Source organism: Harpia harpyja, chromosome 13, assembly GCF_026419915.1.
Source record: "Harpia harpyja isolate bHarHar1 chromosome 13, bHarHar1 primary haplotype, whole genome shotgun sequence".
NCBI classification, from domain to species: Eukaryota; Metazoa; Chordata; class Aves; order Accipitriformes; family Accipitridae; genus Harpia; species Harpia harpyja.
Genome location: NC_068952.1, coordinates 25,677,111 through 25,698,066, shown reverse-complemented (window position 1 = coordinate 25,698,066; position 20,956 = coordinate 25,677,111). Strand labels below are relative to the sequence as shown.

At 40.4% G+C, this 20,956-nt stretch overlaps 1 protein-coding gene and 1 long non-coding RNA gene across 2 annotated transcripts in view; both read left to right on the top strand.

Moving 5' to 3' along the window:
• Positions 1–794, top strand: part of TTC27 (tetratricopeptide repeat domain 27) — a 150,206-nt gene extending 149,412 nt beyond the window's left edge. Inside the window, exon 20 of the mRNA XM_052805978.1 lies at positions 550–794. Within this exon, the coding sequence (XP_052661938.1) occupies positions 550–672 (123 nt within the window). The 3' untranslated portion in view covers positions 673–794. The remainder of the gene's footprint in view (positions 1–549) is intronic.
• A 2,080-nt stretch (positions 795–2,874) lies between these two features.
• LOC128150385 (uncharacterized) overlaps positions 2,875–20,956 on the top strand; it is a 48,014-nt gene continuing 29,932 nt past the window's right edge. Inside the window, exon 1 of the long non-coding RNA XR_008238037.1 lies at positions 2,875–3,199. This is a non-coding gene — a long non-coding RNA (uncharacterized LOC128150385). The remainder of the gene's footprint in view (positions 3,200–20,956) is intronic.

The window sequence follows — 20,956 nt, the reverse complement described above, 5'->3', positions numbered from 1 at the left end:
TGTTTTGTTTTCTCTTGTATAACTTAATTACACAGAGATGAATATCTGCACCCATGTGTGTCTTGACATCAAGTGTTAAAACATGTTTATTTGAGGTTTTGGAGAAAATGATGCAACAGAATATGACACTGGGAAAAATGGCCATTAAAATTCACAACTACTAATTTATCAGCAGATGGGTTTGTAAACTGCAGTGACAGTTATGTGAGATGGTCTTTTAATTTGAGTTTCATGGTAAAGTCCTTTACTTTCAATGGGATCAGGAGTCAGAGTAGGCAGCCAGGTCAGAGCAGAAACCCAGCGTCCACAGGAGGATTCAGCCTCTTGGCAAAATATCAGGTGTGTGACACAGACCTCAGGTCTATATATGTGTGTGTGTGTGTGTATATATATGCACCTTCTGTTTATTAGCCACAAAATGGCCTTTTTAAAGAGAGAGAAATACAAAAGGCAGGGTGGTGGTGATGAGCATTCTGTATTCCATCTCTGGGCTGAAGCAGAGAAACTATATATATATTTTAAAATAATGAATTTCTTTTTGTTGTGCAGCAACTTTTTGTAGATGTAACAAGTAATGAGGTTCACAGTGAGATAGCTGATGAGGTGACAACTATGGACAACATGATTGCTGAACTTCAGGAACTGAGCAACCAGCTGAGAGACCAGTGCTGACATACAGACCAGATTTCGTGACAGGAAGACAATAATGACATGTTTCTTTTGTCAGAGCTTTTGCTGATGAAATGGTAACAATTCTAATGCAACAACACTTTCAATAAACACTTTTCTGTACAGTGCTGTTCTTGTGGTCAGCTTTCTTCAGAGTTCAGGCTGCTTTTTAAGATTCTTATCTGCTCTCCCTGTCTCACAAAGTTCCATGTTTTGGTTTCTCAGGCCCAGATTTTCTGGAAATTCTCTGTGGAATTTTGCCTTGTTGCATCGCCTTGTATTTATAAGGCGATTATTGAGGATTAGTTCTGCCTGACTGCATCACACCCAGGTGCCAGGCCTCTGCGGGACGGCCCACCGATGTTGAGGGGCAGGAGAGGCACCAGGGCGGGAGGAGATGGACAAGCATGCAGAAGAGGTGGGAGCTGGGCCCAGCCTCTCACCCTCACCAGTGAGGCACACAGCCAATCAGAGGGTGCATCTGTCTGCCACTGGCCAATCAGAGGAGCTCTAAGGCTGGCCTATCAGTGGTGGGAAGCTTAGGTGAGGGCAGGCTGTCATGGCAGGGAGAGCCATGGGCACGGGGCGGGCTGCAGGCAGGGCTAGGGCCTGAGGTGGCTCACTAGGTCATCAGGCACTTTCCGATTTTAATTTGGTGTTAATTGCTTACAGGGGAGTAGGAGTGGGGTCCTGAGTGTAAGAATTTAGTCGGTTTTGTTATTCTTGTAATACCATCAAAGTAGCAGGATGTTTGCTGCATTAGGATTTACAAACAGTTATTACTTCAAGCATTATTATATTATTCAAAAATACATAACTTGTGTCTCATGGGCGATAGACTAGCACTTCATTTGGGCCTTTTACAGGCATGGGGATTTCCCCCCACTGAGGCAGCAATAAAACTGCAATCTAATCTAAAATACTTTTGTCTGACTAGACCTGAATAACTTATTTTCATCTAGACTATTTTGCATTGTTTCATTTTTAAGCATCTTTGCTACAGCTCTTCTTAAAATAGGATTTTTTCAGGGTTTTCCAGAAACCTATGCAAAATAGTTTCCTCACTCATCATGATTTTGGCTTTCTTCCGTATGAGGGTGGTGCAATCTCCAAAAATGTGGCTATCTATATTCTGTGTATGCGCTGTCTGTGGTATGGTCATTAAAATTATACCGTTACTAAATGGCAAGAATACTCTCCCTGAAGAGAAAGTTGGAAGGTAAAAGGAAACCAAACAATTAATTGGATTTGAAGCAGCAGTAAAAGCATGTTACTTCAGTGTGTGAAGGGGGAAACCATCTTGACGCCATTGTATCCTTGTAAAGCTTCGTATCCTTGTAAAGCTTCTTAGAATGGAGAATAAATTATTTGCTGCCAGTATTTTAACATGAGGCTCGCACAAAAATTATCTTAGCAACAGGTTTACCTGCTGGTGAAGGAGAGCTAACTCCAAAACACTTCTTCATTTAAATGGCCCAGAAAGTGAAGAGGCATTAAAGTTTGTGCAGAGTGAATTTGCTGGAGATACTCCCATTTTGCTCATATGTGTAGTGAGGGGCCCACCTGACTGAAAAAAACAGGCTGTGAGTTTTGTGACAGACTCCCACCACTACTGTCTTTTTATAATTATATTTTGATAGGATTTACTTTATTCACAAAGGAAAAGAAAAAAATCTCTGAAACTATTATTTTGTTCCAGCACTACATTTTATTAGGAAGAAAGTGTTTAGGTGTGGAATTGTTCGGTGGCAGAAAAACCTCCCATTTTTCCTGTGATCTTATGGCACATTTTAAACCAGAATTATATCCCACTATCAACTTGAAAGCATGAGGCTTGAATTCAGTTGTCTTGATTTAAAAGAAAATAATTTCCATTGAGTCTACCTGAGACACTTTTATAATTGAAGTTTGGAGGTGCAGAACATGAAGCCGCATTAATTTTTGTGTAATGGCTTCTGCCTAGCATTTAATAATAATAGATGGGAAGTTAATATTTCATATAGAATATTGAAGAGGTCTGTAAGAAGGCCTTTATTTCCCTTCCATTTTGGTTTTTTTTTTCTTTTGAAAATTATTTTTCTTTGGTGGTCAAGTGAAAAAGTCATTCTGCTTTTCCAATGTCTCTCCACTCCAGTATTTCACATGTTTTCTCAGCACAGATTTTTTTCCTCGCTTGAGCCTCCCTCTCTTAGATGTGTGGAAGGAATACAAACAACTTTGTCTTTCACCTAATACAGGGAAAGCCTACTATCCACAGACAGTGTGTTCCTGAAGAATGGGATGACTAGTGTTATGACAGCACAACAATTATCCTGTCATAATAGTAATAGTAGTAGAGGGGAGATATCTGCAGAGACTTAAAAGTACACAATTTAAATATGTACAAACAATATACATGGTGTGGAAGATGGAGAGGCAGGAGCTGGCTCACCGTTCAGGAGACACTGGCTTTTCAGAACACATAATGATCCCAGAAGATCTCAGCCACTTCATCCATGAGACTGAACACCTGATGTAAATCTCTTACCAGGTATGTTCTTGCTATCTCTTTCTTTGTATTAGTGGCATTTTCATCTTCCTCAGATACAAGGTGAGCCTATACTGTTTCTTTGGAGTTTATCACAGGGGCCTTTTAAAACTTTACAGACACAAAAGCCACCTCAGTTTTGTATGGTAGTCATTTTCTGTACTCATGCCAGCAGCATTTGGTTCAGAATAGCTGTAGGAGACCATTGTCATGAAGACAGTGTTACTATAAAAGCTCTGGCTGTCAGAAAAACTTGCTAGTATGGAAAGAGGAAGGAACATTTCCTAAACAGACTGCAGACCTTCCAGCTCTCCATCTTATGGGGAGCATCTGTCATCTAACATGGGAATGTTTTTCACTCAGACCACTCTCATGAGAACTGCAGAATCCTCAAGGGTTTAGCAAAACTGGACAGTCCTTTCCTGAGGTAGTTGTCACACCTACAAATATCTCTATAACATCTATGTTATTTTTAAATGCTCTATATGCAGCTATATGATAACGATTACTTAGTGTAGCATGGACTCAATTAAGCAATATTTTGCAGGAATGGCTTGCAGTTCACAGTGGAACTTCAGGTACTTCCGATCTTTTTTTTTTTACTTTAGGAGTATTAGGGATTACCCATTTTGTCATCTATCTGCCATTAGAGCTAATTTGGTGTGAAATAGAAGTAAAATGGATGAGTCTAAGAGTTTTTCAACTTCTACCTACCCACACAGGGAAAGCAACAGTCTCAGGGTCTTGAAGATGAATATAAAGCCAGTAAAGCTTGAAGGAAGTATGATGTATGAAAAAGAATTTATTTCCATGGCCTAAGAGGGTTTGTTTATAAGCCTTTGACCTAATATGGTTCAACATATGATGTATTTTCAGCCACTGGTGGTTAGAACCCAGGGAAGATCTCCTGATTCACCTGGAGGGCTGTGTCTACACAGAGGAAGCATATACAGCTGGGTGTGGTGCTAAAAGGTTTTCTTGGGTTGGGACATTACTCATGAGCAGAAGTGAATGTTCTCAGGTCTAGTGAGGCTGCACTGACTCAGGCAGGTCATCCCGAATAAATGCCAGTAAATGTTGTGTTCCACATCACATTGTCCTTGATGTTCCTTCCAGCACACTGACTGGTACTGAATATGAGCCAGCAGTGTGCCCAGGTGGCCAAGAAGGCCAATCGCATCCTAGCCTGTATCACGAACAGCGTGGCCAGCAGGAACAGGGAGGTGGTTGTTCCCCTGTACTCGGCACTGGTGAGGCCGCACCTCAAGTACTGTGTTCAGTTTTGGGCCCCTCACTACAGGAAAGACATTGAGCTGCTTGAGCGTGTCCAGAGAAGGGCAACGAAGTTGGTGAGGGGCCTTGAGCACAAGTCTTATGAGGAGCGGCTGAGGGATCTGGGGTTGTTCAGTCTAGAAAAGAGGAGGCTGAGGGGAGACCTTATCGCTCTCTACAACTACCTGAAAGGGGGTTGTAGTGAGGTGGGTGTTGGTCTCTTCTGTCAGGTGGCTGGAGATAGGACAAGAGGAAATGGCCTCAAGTTGAGGCAAGGGAGATTTAGGTTAGATATTAGGAAAAATTTTTTTACTGAGAGGGTTGTCAAACATTGGAATGGGCTGCCCAGGGAAGTGGTTGATTCACCACCCCTGGAGGTATTCAAAAAGCGAGTGGACAGGGTACTCCAGGGCATGGTTTAGTGGGCATGGTTAATGGTTGGACTTGATGATCTTGAAGGTCTTTTCCAACCGAAATGATTCTATGATTCTATGATTCTATGGTACGTTCAGAAGGGCAAGCAGCTCTCATCCCATCCTGCATGCAGAGCTCTGTACCAGAAGTGCCTTGGAAAGAAAGAAAGCTTGGAATAATTTTTCAGATCTAAAAATGGTGTATGGCTTATATGCAAATACAGAGGATACATTTACAAGTTTAGCTTTCGGATATGTACATACATTGGTTAAAACTACACCTCTAATTATTTTCAAGATAAATAAGGCAGGAAAAAAACAGGTAGTAATTTTATCCTGCTTTGGAGCAGTACTGTCCAAGAAGGTATAGTCACTCTGAAATTATTTTGACTTAGCTCTTCTGTTCAGTATTTCTGTCTCAATATCAGTGACTGTATGAATGACAGTACAGATGGACATAATGTATTTCAGGGGATAAAAGGAAGCTAAAAAAACTCATGCTATTTCCAGAGTAATACAAATTAAAATAATATACAAGTATTTAACTTTTCTTCATCTACATTCATGCAGAGCTCTATACCAGAAGTGCGTACGAACTACGGAAAAGGTAACAGCTGATAGTGTACAACTTGCATTCTCTGAACTTAAAAATAAACTGAAATTTGATAGGAAAATCTTATTCTAAAGAGGAAAAAATTGCCATCAACTGTATGGAGTTGTTTTCAGTGTGATTACTCAAACTACGTGCTTTGTGTTTCAAAAATTATTTCAAGAAATTAATCTGATTATTTTTGTTTATATTGTGTGTGTGTATATGTAAGCACATGTATACATATATGTATACATGTATAAACATGCACATATATATAATCGTGTGTGTGTCATAGGAAAAGTTGTTTATTCTGAAGGTGTAAGAGGTTCATTTACAGGAAGGTACATCTCGTGAAAGCAGTATGCGTTACAGAGACTGGAACATACGTCAGCCTCCTATCTGTGAATTTGTAGCATGCTTACCACAAATCTAAGTGCTGACTACAGGATTGATAGTCTTCCTTTTCAAAAATGACTAGTTATTTTCAGGGTACTGTTGAAGAAACCTTTAAAGGCACCTGAATTTAGAAGTGAACATGCTAAGCACTCTCAGAAAACCAAACAGAGCCTTTCCATCTCTCCTACATTACTCATTCAAAGTCCCTATTTTCCAAGTCCTATTCAGATTTGACAAAGTTAGGCCTAAATATCAGCCTGAAAATTTGTTATTAACAGGCAATAACTAGAGACTTTGTGAACGTTCACTGTAATTCAGGCAGAAAAAGGTTTGCTTTCATAATTAAATACCTTTAAATGCTGTCTACCTTAACTCTGAACTTCCTGCTCTCTTTGTTTCAACTCTGTTTTCTAGAGAGCTTTTTATTGCTGGTCTACTGGTTAGGTTTAAAATATGTAAACAGATATATTTTAACATATGTTGATTTCATTTTTTTATTCACATAAGAGATTTCCATTGATGTCTGCCATTACAAAACTGTGGTTTCATCCATTTATGAAGCATTTTAAATGCAAATAGTAATAGAATTGACTTTGTATTAGGGCTGAAGAATGAACAGAGTGGAATTTTAGAAATTATTTTATCACAAAATTTTGATGGTTACCTTGAATTAAGACAGACATGGATAGCACTGACTTTAAGAAGTGCTTTAATTAGCATTTCTGAAGAAGTTTTATGTATACAAGTGCATATAAAAGATATGCCTATCCCCTGTTGAGAACTGCCAAACCAGTAACACTTCTTTTTTTTTTTAGCTAAAGAGTCATAAGCAAATCAGGCCAGATATAGGAAAGTCCATCCTGTACATTTTACATTATAGGTTTCAGAAATTATACTGGCAAATGAGGTGAATTTCACAGTGTGAATGGCAATAAAATATTTACTGTTATGCAAAAGTCATTGCAATACTGCAATACGGATAGTTTTTGCACCGTTCAGAAGTACTTATAAATAGATAGGTTTCAGTCGACAAGTAGCTTATTCAGGCATGTGCTCAAATATAGTAGCTGCATTCATTAGACAAACATTTCTACTAATCCCTCAGCTACACTAATAAAAGAGTGATCCTTTATAGGCTGAATGTAGTAGCAGAGGGTTCTTTTTTTAACTATTAACATCCTTCAAACACCAAGGTCTAATCATTATTAGTGACTCTGTTTGGTTTTCAGAAATGAGTTGAAAATTGATAACCCTTGGCAGCATGTTAAGTTAGAATTCCTTACTGAAAATGAAAACCCCTACTCTTAGGAGCAGCTTATAATATATATTGTATCTTAAGTAGATTTGTTTCTGCTCTTTAAGCAAACAAAAACCCCAAAGAACAACAGCTGTCTTGTTGGGCTTTTTGTTTGTTTTACTATTTTTATAGTATTTGCCCTTTCACTTGCTTCTTTCACACTTTTGATTTCATTATTAAGGCAAGAAAAGTAAGTTTGTGGATTCAGGCTGGCTTCACTGAGCAAGGCAAGGATGCCGGGTAGGGACAAGACAAGTAAGAAAGTCACTGCTCTTCTGTACTGGGGTAGATAAAAGACCTATTACAAATTTAATCCACTAATAGCTGATCTAAGCCTAAATTGGTCTCTGCAAGAACAGGGTGGTTTGGGATCAAAAATCGGTGTTAATTAACTCTGCTTTCTGTATAGAACTGTTTTCCAAGTTAACCTAAGTATGAAAGTCCATTTTTCTGTTTCCAGTTTATTCTGACCTGAATGTTTTCTCAGAACACACCAAGAACCTTTTAATCACCAGTGATGCCACATATCCCTTCTTCTCAATTTTTTTTTTTCCTATTTATTTTAAACCTCAATGACCTGTGAGTCAACTTCAACAGTTCTTGGCCAAAAATCAATGTAATGAACCAGGGAAAGGAATACCAGCCAAGAGCCATGCAATGGAAAACTGGGATTAACAGCATGAAAATCTTTAAAACTGCAAGTTAGCCTATTAATGACATCACTGCTGAAGTGAAGCAGCTAAATTTTGCAAGTCACATTTAGAAGTTAACACCTAAAATTCAGCTCTTTTCCACTGTCATCTCTAAATGAGCATCATATTCTTTCCGTGTTAAATGCCATCATTCCATCCACCTCCAGGCCTCTTGTCCTGCTTAATTTTCAGTTTCTGCTTTCTGGAATGGTGCTCCCACAATTGTGGAAATGACCTTTGTGTTTCTCTCTCCAGCTTGTTTGGCACAGAGTTGGCTTGCCCATCTTTATGTGATCTCTCAGCTCTGTGCCAGGTTTGTGACCTTTGGTCCCTGGAAAAGCACCCCTGAATTTATAGTTCTTTGTGTGCTTCTGCCCCATGGCAATTTCATTTTGTCCCTTTCCAGTAGTAGTGCCCCTTCCTCCCCTCCTTGTAATTTCTCTTCCCCACTTCTTTAAGGTTTCTCTATTATTTCTTGGTAGGAAAGATGCTAGGAAGGACCTTAAGGTTGCAATTAGTGTAGAGGGTAGCTGGCAGCAACATGAAAAATGTAATTTGTAGTGAGATGAGAGTTACTCGAAGGAGTGGAAAAAAGACGGTTTTCCCTCTGCCTTGGCTGAGCCCCTTGGGGGTGAGACAGAGGGCAAGTACCTTTATGTTTAAGGGGGATAAAGAGCAGGATAAAGGATAAAGGCTTATGGTAGCCTTTTCCAGAAAACTGAGACTGTGGAGGGAGAACAGCAGCCCAGAGATGGTGATGATGGTCCCTGTGGAACTGCTGAAACAAAGAAAAAAAGATTAGCGCTATTCATCAAGCAGGAAGGCACAAGTCTTTCTTTCCTTGAGCAGAGGATTGAGCAGTAAATAACCAGACCAAACTACTGCATTGCCAGAGAGAGACGGCAGACCAACCAGAAGTAACACACACAGCTGGAAAGCAAAGGTAAGTCACAGATTGGCAATAGCCCAAAAGTAAAAGAACCAAACTTTAGGCACAAATGCCAGTGTACTGTAGGGCTTTTAACAGCCCATATGGTCTGAGGGATTGTGTCTGTTTGGGAACGCTCCAGCCATACCTACAATTTTTTGATTTGTTTGATTCGTAACAGTCCATCTCACATGGCTCAGGTTTTGCTATTGTCAACGCTATCACCTCCTATTTTTAGAGGCTTGTAACTTGACTGTAAATTCTGTGCAGTCCTAAAACCAGGCGTAGTGAACACAGCCTCAACCAGTCTGCATTTTCTGTTTGCAACTGAAAAACAGGCAAGTAGTTCCTAAGCTTGGCAAGCTACTGGAACCAGATAATTTTTGTAATCTGTAACTGCAAAACTAACTTACTGTCATGCTAAGCAGAGGGAGTTTTGTAGCTGAAGTATGTCTTGCATTTGATCAGTACTCCACAAGGGCTTTTACTGCTCCAGTAATCTCTAAGAAAGCTGATGGGAGAGCAAAGCAAGTTCAGAAGAAAGCTGATAGGAGAGCAAAGCAAGTTCAGAAGAATTGATTTAGAATAACTTATGCAGTTTCAAACAGAACTTCAGATTGATTCCTGTTTAAATTAATGGGGGGAGGAAAAAAAGGAGATGGCCTATGGAAACAATTTAAGAAGTGAGGTCCATAAAATTAAATGAAACAGTGATAGTACTGAGAACGTGCAGTGTTGTGACACCATTCAGAGATGGCACAGGCAGCGAGATACTCGCTTCTGTCTGCACATGTTGTTTTACTGCAGAAACAATTGTCAAATATGATTCAGATTCTGAGACGTTCCTAATCAGAACTATAGCAAACTTTTGGCAAACTATTAATCAAGAGGATTGACACTGAGGTCAGTAGGATTTTTCCAAGTTTCCTGAACATCTTGAAGATTCAATCTCCTGAAGTTAAGCCTTTGCTTATCCTGTTCCCTTAGCATCCTGTGTCTATTATACTCTTATGAGTGCCTCACTGTCTTAGATAATACCAAGAGGTTTGTGCTTTGATTGGGTGACACCAACTACCTAACTTACCGCAGATGTTGCAGATCACTCTTATGTATATGTGGGCAAGAACACGCAAATACACACACATATTTCTCTTGGTTGTACACCCCTCTCTGTACCTCAAGGCAAAGGAAAGCAATCTGGGATGTTCTGCTGCACAAGGTGACATGTCTGGGACTCTGTTTCTCAGTGTTTTATCCATACTGCATGTGAATGCTCCCACCAGTTACTGCAGTGTTTGAGCGCCTGCTGCATAACATCACTGACTGTAATCAAGTCTCTTGCAGATATCATGGGATCTTTGGATTTCTGCTCTTTCAAGCATTCAGCTTGAGGCAAAATTTCAAGAGTTTCTGGTTAAGGTTTTATTATTTCCATGAGGTTTAACTGAGTGAAAGACATGTCAGTTTTCTGAATGTCACTCTTACCATGATGCGGTGGGTGGGTGGGTTGGTTGGTTGGTTGGTTGGTTTTTAAGAGGAAAGGTTTGCAATTTTTTTTCAAAAGCAGTCGAACCCTATGTTGTTTTGCTGGCAATGCCTTCAGCTGAGTGGTCAGTTTGATGCTGCATGTGGAGGCTTGGGGAGCTGGGCCAAGAAACCTTGGAAGGAGATGACAAATAAGATTCTTAAAACCATAAACATATATAATTCCTTTGTGTGTTTAGGTTTTTCCGGACATTTTCTCATACATTCATACTAGAAATTATTTTGCACATTACAAATGTTTTTTTCATATGGGTCTATTTCCTTGTGAAAGTATTGGAAAGGCAGTGAAGGTAGCTTGCTGTGACAACAGTGAACACAACTAGGACATGTTGTCACACACTGCCTGCATGTGTTTTGTATCACTGCAGATATGTCGACCTTCCAAAACATAAATCCAAAGGAAAACCTGATATCCTCCCTGATGCTGCTTCTTGCTGTAAGGATGTTTCTAAAACAAGGTTCTGCATCAGTGAAAACAAATGGGTTTTGTATTATGGGATGGCAAGGTAATATCTATCCAGAAAAGCAATTGCATTTGAGTTGTTTTAAGCATTCATGCTTTGATTTATTGTCACTGAAACTTAATCTAGGGGTTTTTTCCCTTTGGACTTTCTCTGCAAGAGTTCTAGTGAAAATACTGCATCAGCACTTCAGGAATGGAGCAACAGTGTTATTCTGATCTGTCAAATCCAGAGGCCATGAACTTCCCCTGAGAAAGTCAGTGAAATAGCCTTTCTACTCACTTCAGGACTGGTAGTGTAAAGAATACTTCCTAAACTGGGGCCCCTACAGTAGCCCTCACAACTTGTTCTGCATGCGAGCCTGACTTGTTTGCATATTCTTGTTGAATGCAGTGGAGGAAAGTTACTCGTGTTTGTGCAGATTTATCGGGGTGGATCCCAGCACAGTAGTAAAAGCAGCATCCCTGAAAAAGCAGTGACTCTTCAAACTTACCTGAGCCTAATGTTATCAGACCTTAAATGTGCCTTTCTGCAAGATTAAATGTGTTTAGCCTTTGTGAATATTTCAAAACTTAGTTGGAAAAATAATTGAAAATAAAAAGTAGAGATTTAAAAGGAAAATATCTGAAATAATATTATATTTAATATTAATATATTATTATATTATATTAAACATATAAACATCCTCACAGCAGTCATGGATCTATTTGACAGAAGTTTAAAAATAGCTTTGTCTTCAACGCTTGGCAAAATTGCGTATGTGTGAGTGCATGTATGTGTGTGGTTTTGTGCCTTTTAAAGGCAAATGATACTAATACGTCTTTATAATTTACTGTCCTGTTTGTACTTGATACATCAGTGATCTCAGCACTACTTTGGAAATGGTGTTTAACTGTGGCAGAACAAGGGCATGGCTATAAAATTGTTTTGTAAATCTCTCTCCTAAATATTGACTGTATTTCAACCATGGGATAGAAGGATTTAAGAAATAGTGTTTGGAAGATCTCAGAGCTCAGCTCTGTGCCAGGGGTTGGAAAGAATGATGTAGCAATGCTTTGACTAGGAGTCCCAGTTAAGAGATTTTTAATTACTCTTCTGATTTTTCCTCTTTTAAAAACAAAATCTAGATAAGAATATGCACACACTCTTCTTGTCCCTATTTGTTTTTGTTGCCCCTAAAACAAAGTAGCAGCAAAACCTCTATGTGCTATTGTCAGTCATGCAAGGAACAAGATGACCACTCTACCAGGCATCAGTCTTTTCCTTTGCTTTCCAGCACCTGATGCTTGGCCTGAGAATGGCATCAAGCTGTGTGTGTTGTTGACAGCAGAGGACATGCACAAGCATTCTTGCTTTCATTTGCTCCTTTCTTACTTGTGGATTTTGCCACCAAATTCTCCTAAGACCCCATAAGAGACAGATGATGACCTCTCAGGTTCCTATTGATCTTTTCTTCTCCTCCCTGGACTCAAAGAGGGGCCTTTTAGGAGGAAGTAACAACTTTATCTGCAATTATACCAAGGGGATCTTTGACACCCTGCTCCCTCCAGAGCCATGAGGAGGCCCTCTGAGTAGTGTAAGTTCTGCAGCCACTAGTTCTGTTGCCTCTTCCTTGCCTTAAGTCACCATCTCACACATTAACCTTCCCTCTTGCAACTCATTTACAGCTGCCTTGTCTTCAGGATGCTCTTTGAAAGGCTCTGTATCTCCCCAGGACCCTCCTTTCTTCTGCAGTACAGCTCTTCTGGAGTCAGGCTGTCTCCAGCTCCCACTGCTCCAGCATGGTCCCTTAAGAGGAACCCACAGGGTTCACAGGCAGGGTTTGGAGAGAACGACCTTGGTGGACTTGGCTACCAAGGGAAATGGGAGCACAGAGACTTCTGATCCTTCCTCTTGGCTTCTCTCAAATGAAAGGGAGATTGGAATTGGTTCTTCTCCTTACAGTGTTAAGTGAGGTGTCCCTGTGCCTTAAGAAAGGGATGCTCAAGTAATGTGAGAAAAAAAAAAAGGCAAAAATTTTCTTATTCACTCATAAAATCTTAGAAATGGAAAAATACAGCCACTGTTTAGTTATTGAGGTTCAGGCAGCAAGCTGAGATCTCAGTCATGACTGAGATTCCCAGGGGGATGGGCACTGCACACATCCCAAGCAGTCCCTGTTGCAAGGACTGTGATTTACAGTAACATCTGGTAGGATGTCAGCCTGCTCCATGCTGACATGGCAGAGCTCATGTCCATACAGCTCAACACTCTTCTCTCCCAAACAACACTGGACCCATTGACTGCCTATTGGGAACAGTCCCTGGCCCATCCTCATGTCCAAACTTGAACTGTGCCCATATAATGCTTGGAAGAGAGTTAGTTGGCCTAAGCCAAAACCATGCCAGAGGCCATGCTACCAATTCAGCAAGATGGGTGACTGTGGTGGGCCTGTGCTCAGACACTATTATTTTGACCAGTCTAGACATAGCTGAAAAATACAGTTCCTCCTCCAGGAAAACCACAGCCCAAGAATTGGCAAATAAGCAGAGGAATAAGAACATCAGGTTTTAGCACATTCATTTTATGTACAAGTTACTGTGATTTTCTGTGAACAGGTAGAGGAGATGTGAGGTAAGGCCTTGTAAAAGGCAAAGGGCTTTGCAGATGACCTTAGAGTCATTGGTTTTGGATATAGTTATGTGTATGGAAGATGTCCCAGAGGTGACCTTGGGGAGCTGACAAAGAGGAGCTTGTTGCCTTGGTAGAACAAATAAGTCATAGATGGAAGAAGTAGTAGATAACAGCAGTCTTGACAAGAAAACATAAAAGAGGACAAGTCTGAATTAAGCCAGTCTTGAAGGTCCCTAGTCTCTAAATGACTGATAAGGGAGAATAATTAAACAGGAAAGTGTAAAGAGATGGGAACCATAAAATAATCAAACTTGCTAGTGAGCAGCAACCACTAAAATTAATGACTTTCTTCTGCCCCAGAACAGGGATTTTAATCTTCTGCTTTCATTTAGTCAGCTCCTATCTCCACCTTAATGTTATTTTTATATATTACACTTTCCTGTGAATATAGCAGATGGTGAATATAGCAATGTAACTTCTATATGAAGTCAAAGAAGCCTCTCACAGCTGTGCAGAACAAATACTAATGCCCAGAATATCTTTAGAGAAATATAACCATAAAAGGGTTTAATTTGTAGGAAGAAACAGAAATCTGAAATTCATGCATGCCTGCAGTCCCCCACGTGCTATATTCCAGCTACAGATGACAGCACCGGTGGGGCAGCCAGGCCATAGCAGTCGTCTTTGCAGAGAACCTGTAAATTCAACAGCAGCTGGACCCATCCTATGGCTGAATGGCAAGGGAAGGTGTAGCTGTTGTTTTCTGTAACCCTGTTTTATGGATGGAGTCATGGAGTGGGACCTTGTTGTGCTAGGCATGCTGCCACCATTTCAGTCAGTCTGTCCACATCCCTACACAGAAGGGAAGAGATCTGCAATATTTAACCCTCCGGAATCTTTCCCTGGCTTCCCCTTGCCATCGGCCTAAGTACTGACTGAGCTATATGAAAGGTGTTGGGAAATAAATCCCAGCCCCTACTCTCAGCTGCATCTAGCAGGGCACTTTCAACACCATTTGGAAGATTTCATTTTAACTGACCTTCAGGCATGACTTATTTTTGTGCTCTGGGTATTTTTAAGATGAGCCCAAAGGAAATCCTAAATATCTCACTGGTGAGAGTGGAGGAGGACACATGCTGTTGCTGTTTCCAATAGCTCTGAAGGGTCTGGAAAGTCCCTGTGTGGAGTTTTCAGCTTTAAAGAGAATGTTCTAAATGGAGAAAGCCTGAGCCCGTAAGTAATCTTTGTTGCGAAAAGACTAAGAGTGCGGGAAAGAGATTTGTTTGTGGCATGGAGAACCTCTCCTGTCCAACGTCGCACACCTGATTGCACAACAGTGAGAACTGCCGAACTTCAGTGTGCAGTGCACACACGCTTGCAGGGCTACAAGGAGTTTGCTTGTGTTGTTTGCAACCACACATTGGGGTAAACAGCTGTATGGGGAGATAGAAAATAGTTGGCTTTCCCACTTTAAGTATGGTGGTACTTGCAGCTAAATGGAATGGAAACAAAAACTGTAGCCTGGGGATGCTACAGCAGGTTCTTGGTTAGACCAGTGTCCCTGCATCTCAGCTGAGAAGTGGCAGCTCCAGGCTGGATGTGTGACTGGGCAGCTGCTTCTCTGCCCTGACAGTGTGTGCCACAGGTCATCTGTCCTTGATCTCTGTTTGGCTGGAACAGGGAGGCTGGGGAAGTTGCTCTTCACCTCTTCCCAGATGGTATCTCTGGTGTTTCTGTGTGGCTGGCCATCCGTGCCACATATCAAAAGGACACACAGGCTCACAATTGCTGGATGTCTTCCGACAGCCTGCTCCCAGTGGGATTATGCTTGGAGCAATTGCATAAGAGAGGGCTACGAGACTGAATAGTTTGGACAGTATCCAAGTCTGACTAGTCTCAAGCTAGTAAGGAAAATGAATATACTCCACAAGGCACCCTCTTGGCTTGCTTCTTCCTGGGGAGCAAGGAAAAGAACTGAATTAGGGGTTTTGTGCTGCAGGGACAAGGTATTTAAATGATGTTTCTCCTCTCGGTAGGTTTGCAGAGGGTTAAGCTTCCTTGGAGAAAAAGCAGCAGAAGAATAAAGCAAGACTTTGGCTGCTGGGTAAAGAGACAACTGGTAGTGGCTACAGCCTAATTACTGTGTCTGCATATCTAATTAACTTTTTCCCCCTTTTTTTTCTGAAATGTTTTTGGAGTAATCACTGCTATTACTTGTAAACAATCATTTTATAAGGTGTGAAATTCCTATACTGCTGTGTTTATCATGCTTCATGACCTTACGCCCCAGGGGAAGGGTGTAGTCAGCTTGGCATAAACAGTGCTGTGCCAGATGCAGGGTGGTTCATATTCAGAAATGTTATTTACAGAGATACAAAGAGGGCGGGGGGGGGGGGGGGGGGGGCGCAGGAATCGGAGGATCAAAGTCCCAGATAGCCTGGAATGTGCAGGATCAGATATCTGCATTGGAGCACTTACCCCCCTAATTTGTGTTTCCCAGGATGCCTGACTCTTACAGATCATTTCTCTTCTCAATGAACATATGCCTACATATAGCTATTTCCATTCCGGTAATAGCCCTTGTTTATGTCACTAACAGACCTCATCACATTTGACTGTGTTATTTTTACATAATGACTAAATCAGTGGAGGACTATGGAATATGCAGTATACAAATTTTGAAATGAGCTTAAATGTATGCATCAACATGGTTTAAAAAATAGTGGAGGGACTTAGAGTAATGATGCTTAGATGCCACAGAGTTTAGCTGGTGAGGGTTCTGGTGTTAATTAGCCATTTAGAATCATAGAATCACAGAATCATTTAGGTTGGAAAAGACCCTTAAGATCATCGAGTCCAACTGTTAACCTAACACTAAACCACGTCCCTAGGCACCATGTCTGCACGTCTTTTAAATACCTCCAGGGATGGTGACTCAACCACTGAGCTACAGACAAAGATTAGGGAATGTATCAGTGAAATTCACCAAAGATACTAAAATAAGAAAAGAAAGAATGTAAAATCATTACAAAATGGCATGATAAATGATCTGTAAACACTGAAGAGAGGTATGTATATATCATCTAAGAATCAGTAATTGTCTGGGATTCAAGAGACCCAGGTTAAAATCCCCTATCTGTACTTCTCCATTAAATGCGAAATGGCATTTAATTGGAGTGATAACAGTCAGCTCTGCCCGGGACATGGAAACTTGCTCCCTGGGCAGAGCATTACGTAAGGCAGAGAATAGTTATGGCATGCCAAGCTAGAAAAAATAAGCACGTATTTCTTTCTTTAGAGGATGTTCATTGTCTTCCGAACATCAGTGTTTCTCCCAGGTCGTCTGATGCTCGGTTACCTCCTACATTCTGTTGTTGCTCCAGTCACACAAAACCTGAGTGAAGAGAACTGAAAAACAGATACAAAGAAGTTGTGGCAAGACCTGTAAAGCAGGTCCCATGGTAGGGGAATAAGCTGGAAATGGTTCCAATGTCACAGAAAGTGAAGAAAGGAGGTAGCAAACTGAATCAACTTTTAAGGTGCAAAGAGAAAGATTATGGGGACTTTACTTAAGAAAAGGACAGGGGGGGGAAAAGGAGGATTTAAAACAGCAAAAAGAAGAAGTTGATTTAAGTGGGGCTTAAGAAGGGTAAAGAAAATATTATTCTACAGAAGTTTTGATCTGGCTACAGCTAAGTGTTTTCCTGTCATCCTACTAACTGAAAACGATACAGACAAGGGACTAAACTAAAGAACTTGTTTTGATCCATATATGCATGACTGCAGCCCTTTACAAACTATACTTTCTTTGCAAAGACAGGATGAAAAAGTAAGAAAGGAGTAAGTGCAATCATGAGAGGTGTGAGAGAATGAATAAATCCTTCAAACAATTGCTTTCCAGAGCAGTGGATGGATCTCTGTCTGTACCAATGTGCAAATTTCACATATGGGACTGTGGCCACCTTCACCCTCCCTGTTTTCTGAGGCTTTTGAGCAAGAGCCCAGTGAGGCTTATGGTTGTTGTCCACTTGGTTTGAGGTGAACTTGGGTGGTTGGGTTTTTTTTAAAGTCTGTAGCCTGCTTCCTGACGCAGACCTGAAGTATGTAAACCAGTATAAATCCACACTAACAGACCGCCAGGGAAGAAAGCTGCTGTGCCTTACATTTTCAGCCTGATGATACTGGGGAACCCAAAAGATTAAATTCTTTGACCCTGGCCAAAGTCTCCGGGTTGTTTTTGTGAATGCTGGTGCAATCACAATAGCAAAAGATTTCCAGGGTGTTGAGGGTATTTTGTGTGTGTATGTGTGAAATCCAGAATTTGATGGGCAGATGATTACGGTTTTATAACTTGCTTTAGTGTTTGAAGAGTGCCCACAGTCAAGAATTGTGACTAAATTTCCTTCTTCTCTAAACAGAGAACTCCAAGAAGCAAAAAAGTATACACACAACCCATGATTAAAAATAAAATTACGAAAGATTTTGTATGCCTCATTTCTGAGTTGACCAGCTATGAGACGTCAAAATAGATTGGGTTCTTTTAGCTGTATTTTCAAAATTTGCTCTCTGATAATAAATCTTGTTTCAGATGTTTTGGCATGCAAAACCACTGCTGAAAATTTAGGACATAATATACTGCTGAAAAGAAAATTCTGAATAGCTTGACTTTTGGCTTTTTTTTTTAATCTCCATGCTCTGCTAAAGATTTGCTTGTTAAAAATCAGGCATCACTTGTTAGCAAAGTAGGCAAGTAGTTTAAATTCTTCATTCTTTGTTGTTCTCAGTAGATTTATATCATGGTTTGGTTTTGCAAACATTTGCTCAACTTTCATGTTGTGTGCTTCACGGGTCGCTATTTTATTTGTCTTCCTATTTACAGGCGTGAGACTGTGTTTTTTGGTGAGTTAGGTACACAATTTATAGTTTAATAAGGAGAAGCACTTAGTGAAAAAGGAAAAAAAAATCCAGACTTCCACATACCTACAGAACAGTGCTTTTCTTCAAAAATCCTGGAATAGCAATTTTGTTAAACAAGTAATTTTGTGGCAGCAGAACTAATGAAGCCTGATTTCCTATGGTTTTTGTCTCATGGGTGATTGACTTTCACTATCTAAGAGGATGTGAGCCCCAGGCAAAGCTTTTCCCATCATTGGCGTGTTTATATAAGGGCTTTCTCCCATGAGGCTTCTCTCATATCTTGAACTCACAACTGCAAGTTTTCTCAGAGCCAGGACTCTGATAGCATCTCTACCCATCTGTCTATTTTCAGGAAAAAAAGGAGGAGGAATTCAGCTATCATCTTTCACAATTCTACCAGTGTTAGAAGCTGATTGGAAATATCATTAAGAAATTGTTGGAATGAATACACAGGTGAACACAAAATGAATGATCACACAGGCTCCAATTTTGTAGAAAATTCTACTGAAAATAACTTGGGCATTTCAGGATGCAGTACTGCACTGAATATCAGAGATATTTTGTGTGCTTGAAAACCCTGGTTCAAACTTTTTCCCATAAAAGAAGGCAGATTTGGTGGTTTATTTCCTGATTTTCAATGTTCTGTGCACAACAGCAGATGTGTAATATGTTTCCAAAATGGTGCTTTTGTCCTTTTCTTTTGGTGAGTCCACACAACTACCACCATCACCTGTTGATTAACTATGCTGTTTAACCCAGACTGCATAGATTTGCACTTTGGAATAGAAGATTTCCATTTTGGCCCTACTATAAAAGCCTGCACTGGTAAATGTTAAGGCTAATTTTTTAGTTTTCACAATTGCACACTCATTCATAATTGTGTTGGTAATTATCTAGTCAAATACAAAGTATCCACTACTATTTTTATAAGAATGCTCATCTTCAGTGCAGTCCGCTGAAACAACTTCTAACACTTCATGTATATATTTGGATAGTAAAGGCAAAGTCATAAAGAGATAGTCCTAATGCAGCCAGGATATAGCAATGCCTATATTAAAGTCAGTGAAGTAAAACTCTAGCATGTATCCTTTGATGCTCTGCTTCACTGATGCAATACAAATGTACATTTTAATGGTGCTTTTATAGTACTTGAACTCTTGGCTATATTGAAATGCAATTTTTCATCCTTGATGTTTTTGGAATGTGTTGAGAGCATAATATCCATGTTTTTCATACATCCCAGAGAAACCTCCCTCTAACTTTTGCCCACTCACAGCAAACCCTACCTTGTTTGGGTGTTGGGGAACTCTTGTGAATTAGTCATCATCAGTGAGGTAAGAAGTGGAGTTTGAGTCAGCTGTCCATATTTTAATTAAATGAGAAACCCTGGGTTCTCACTAGACGTATTCTTAGGTTTGGACCTTATTTCTTCTGCTTAAGAGTCTGAACTGCTGGAAATTTCCTGACTTTTTAAAAATTACCTGTATTTTTGTGAGAGAATCCCATCCAATTTTAAGAACTGCTGGGGAAATAAGCTAATAATAGTATCTAGAATGTTTCAGTCATCCATTTCCAGAGGCTTTAGAGAGGTATCATTAACTCTGTTTCACATGTGGGGAACCTGAGGCACAGAGGATTGAAGTGACTCACCCCAGACCATCCAGCAAGTAAGAAACAGAACTAGAGTTAGGAGCTCTGACTTTTAAGTTGTGCCAAATCCATTCAGACACAAGCTGCAGCCATCATGAGAGGAGGAGACATGTCACATGCTAGCAGTGAATAGTAGAGATTTTAACCTTTAGAAATAGCAATTATTTAACCTCTGTGGTTCGCAAAACAAACTGAGTGTCTAAAGAGTAGAAAGAGCTGGAGATTTGCACCTTCTGACATTCAGACAGCTTGGCACCAGTGGGCTAGCAAGGAGAAGCTTGTGTCTCTGCCTGGACTAGAGAGGAGGCATGCCTGCATGGCTGAGTCAATCTTCACGTGATTTCCTCTCTCACTCAATGGAAAAATACTTTTTTGGGTACAGAATGAGATTCTACTATTTTCTATAGTATTCAACTGTGATGGTGGCTGGGCTCTCAAGCTCTCATGAAAGAATTACCCTTCCTTCTGTGCAGACACCTCTTGTTTCTTTAGATACCATCTGATCTAATGTTTTACTAGATAAGCCATCTGATGCTTAATCATAACCTAAAGAAACTTATTTTGTTCATGTGTATCACAGTAGGAACCTGGGCAAGACAGACCAAATTTTGAACTTCTGTCCTGGATTGTGCTGTCTTACCAGAGTAGCTAGAGGTGGAGAAATACTTGTGCTACTCTTCCTACCTCCAATGCCTAGAATCACAGCTTTTCAGCAGCCAGAGGGTGAACACATCTGGTATTTTTCTTGTTTCTCTCACAGGCTTCCTCAGACAGAGAGGGAGGCAAGCAGCAGAATAATAGCTTTACATACTCTCCTGCAAAAGGGGAGAAACAGCAAGAAACTACAGTGGGGAAAGATGAGAAACTACAGATAGAGGAACTCAGTTCTGAAACGTTTTGAAATGGTCCTTTTTTGCTTATGGCCTTCAGAATCTTAGTGGCACCCATTACATAGCATGGTCACAGCACAGGAACTGAGATGTG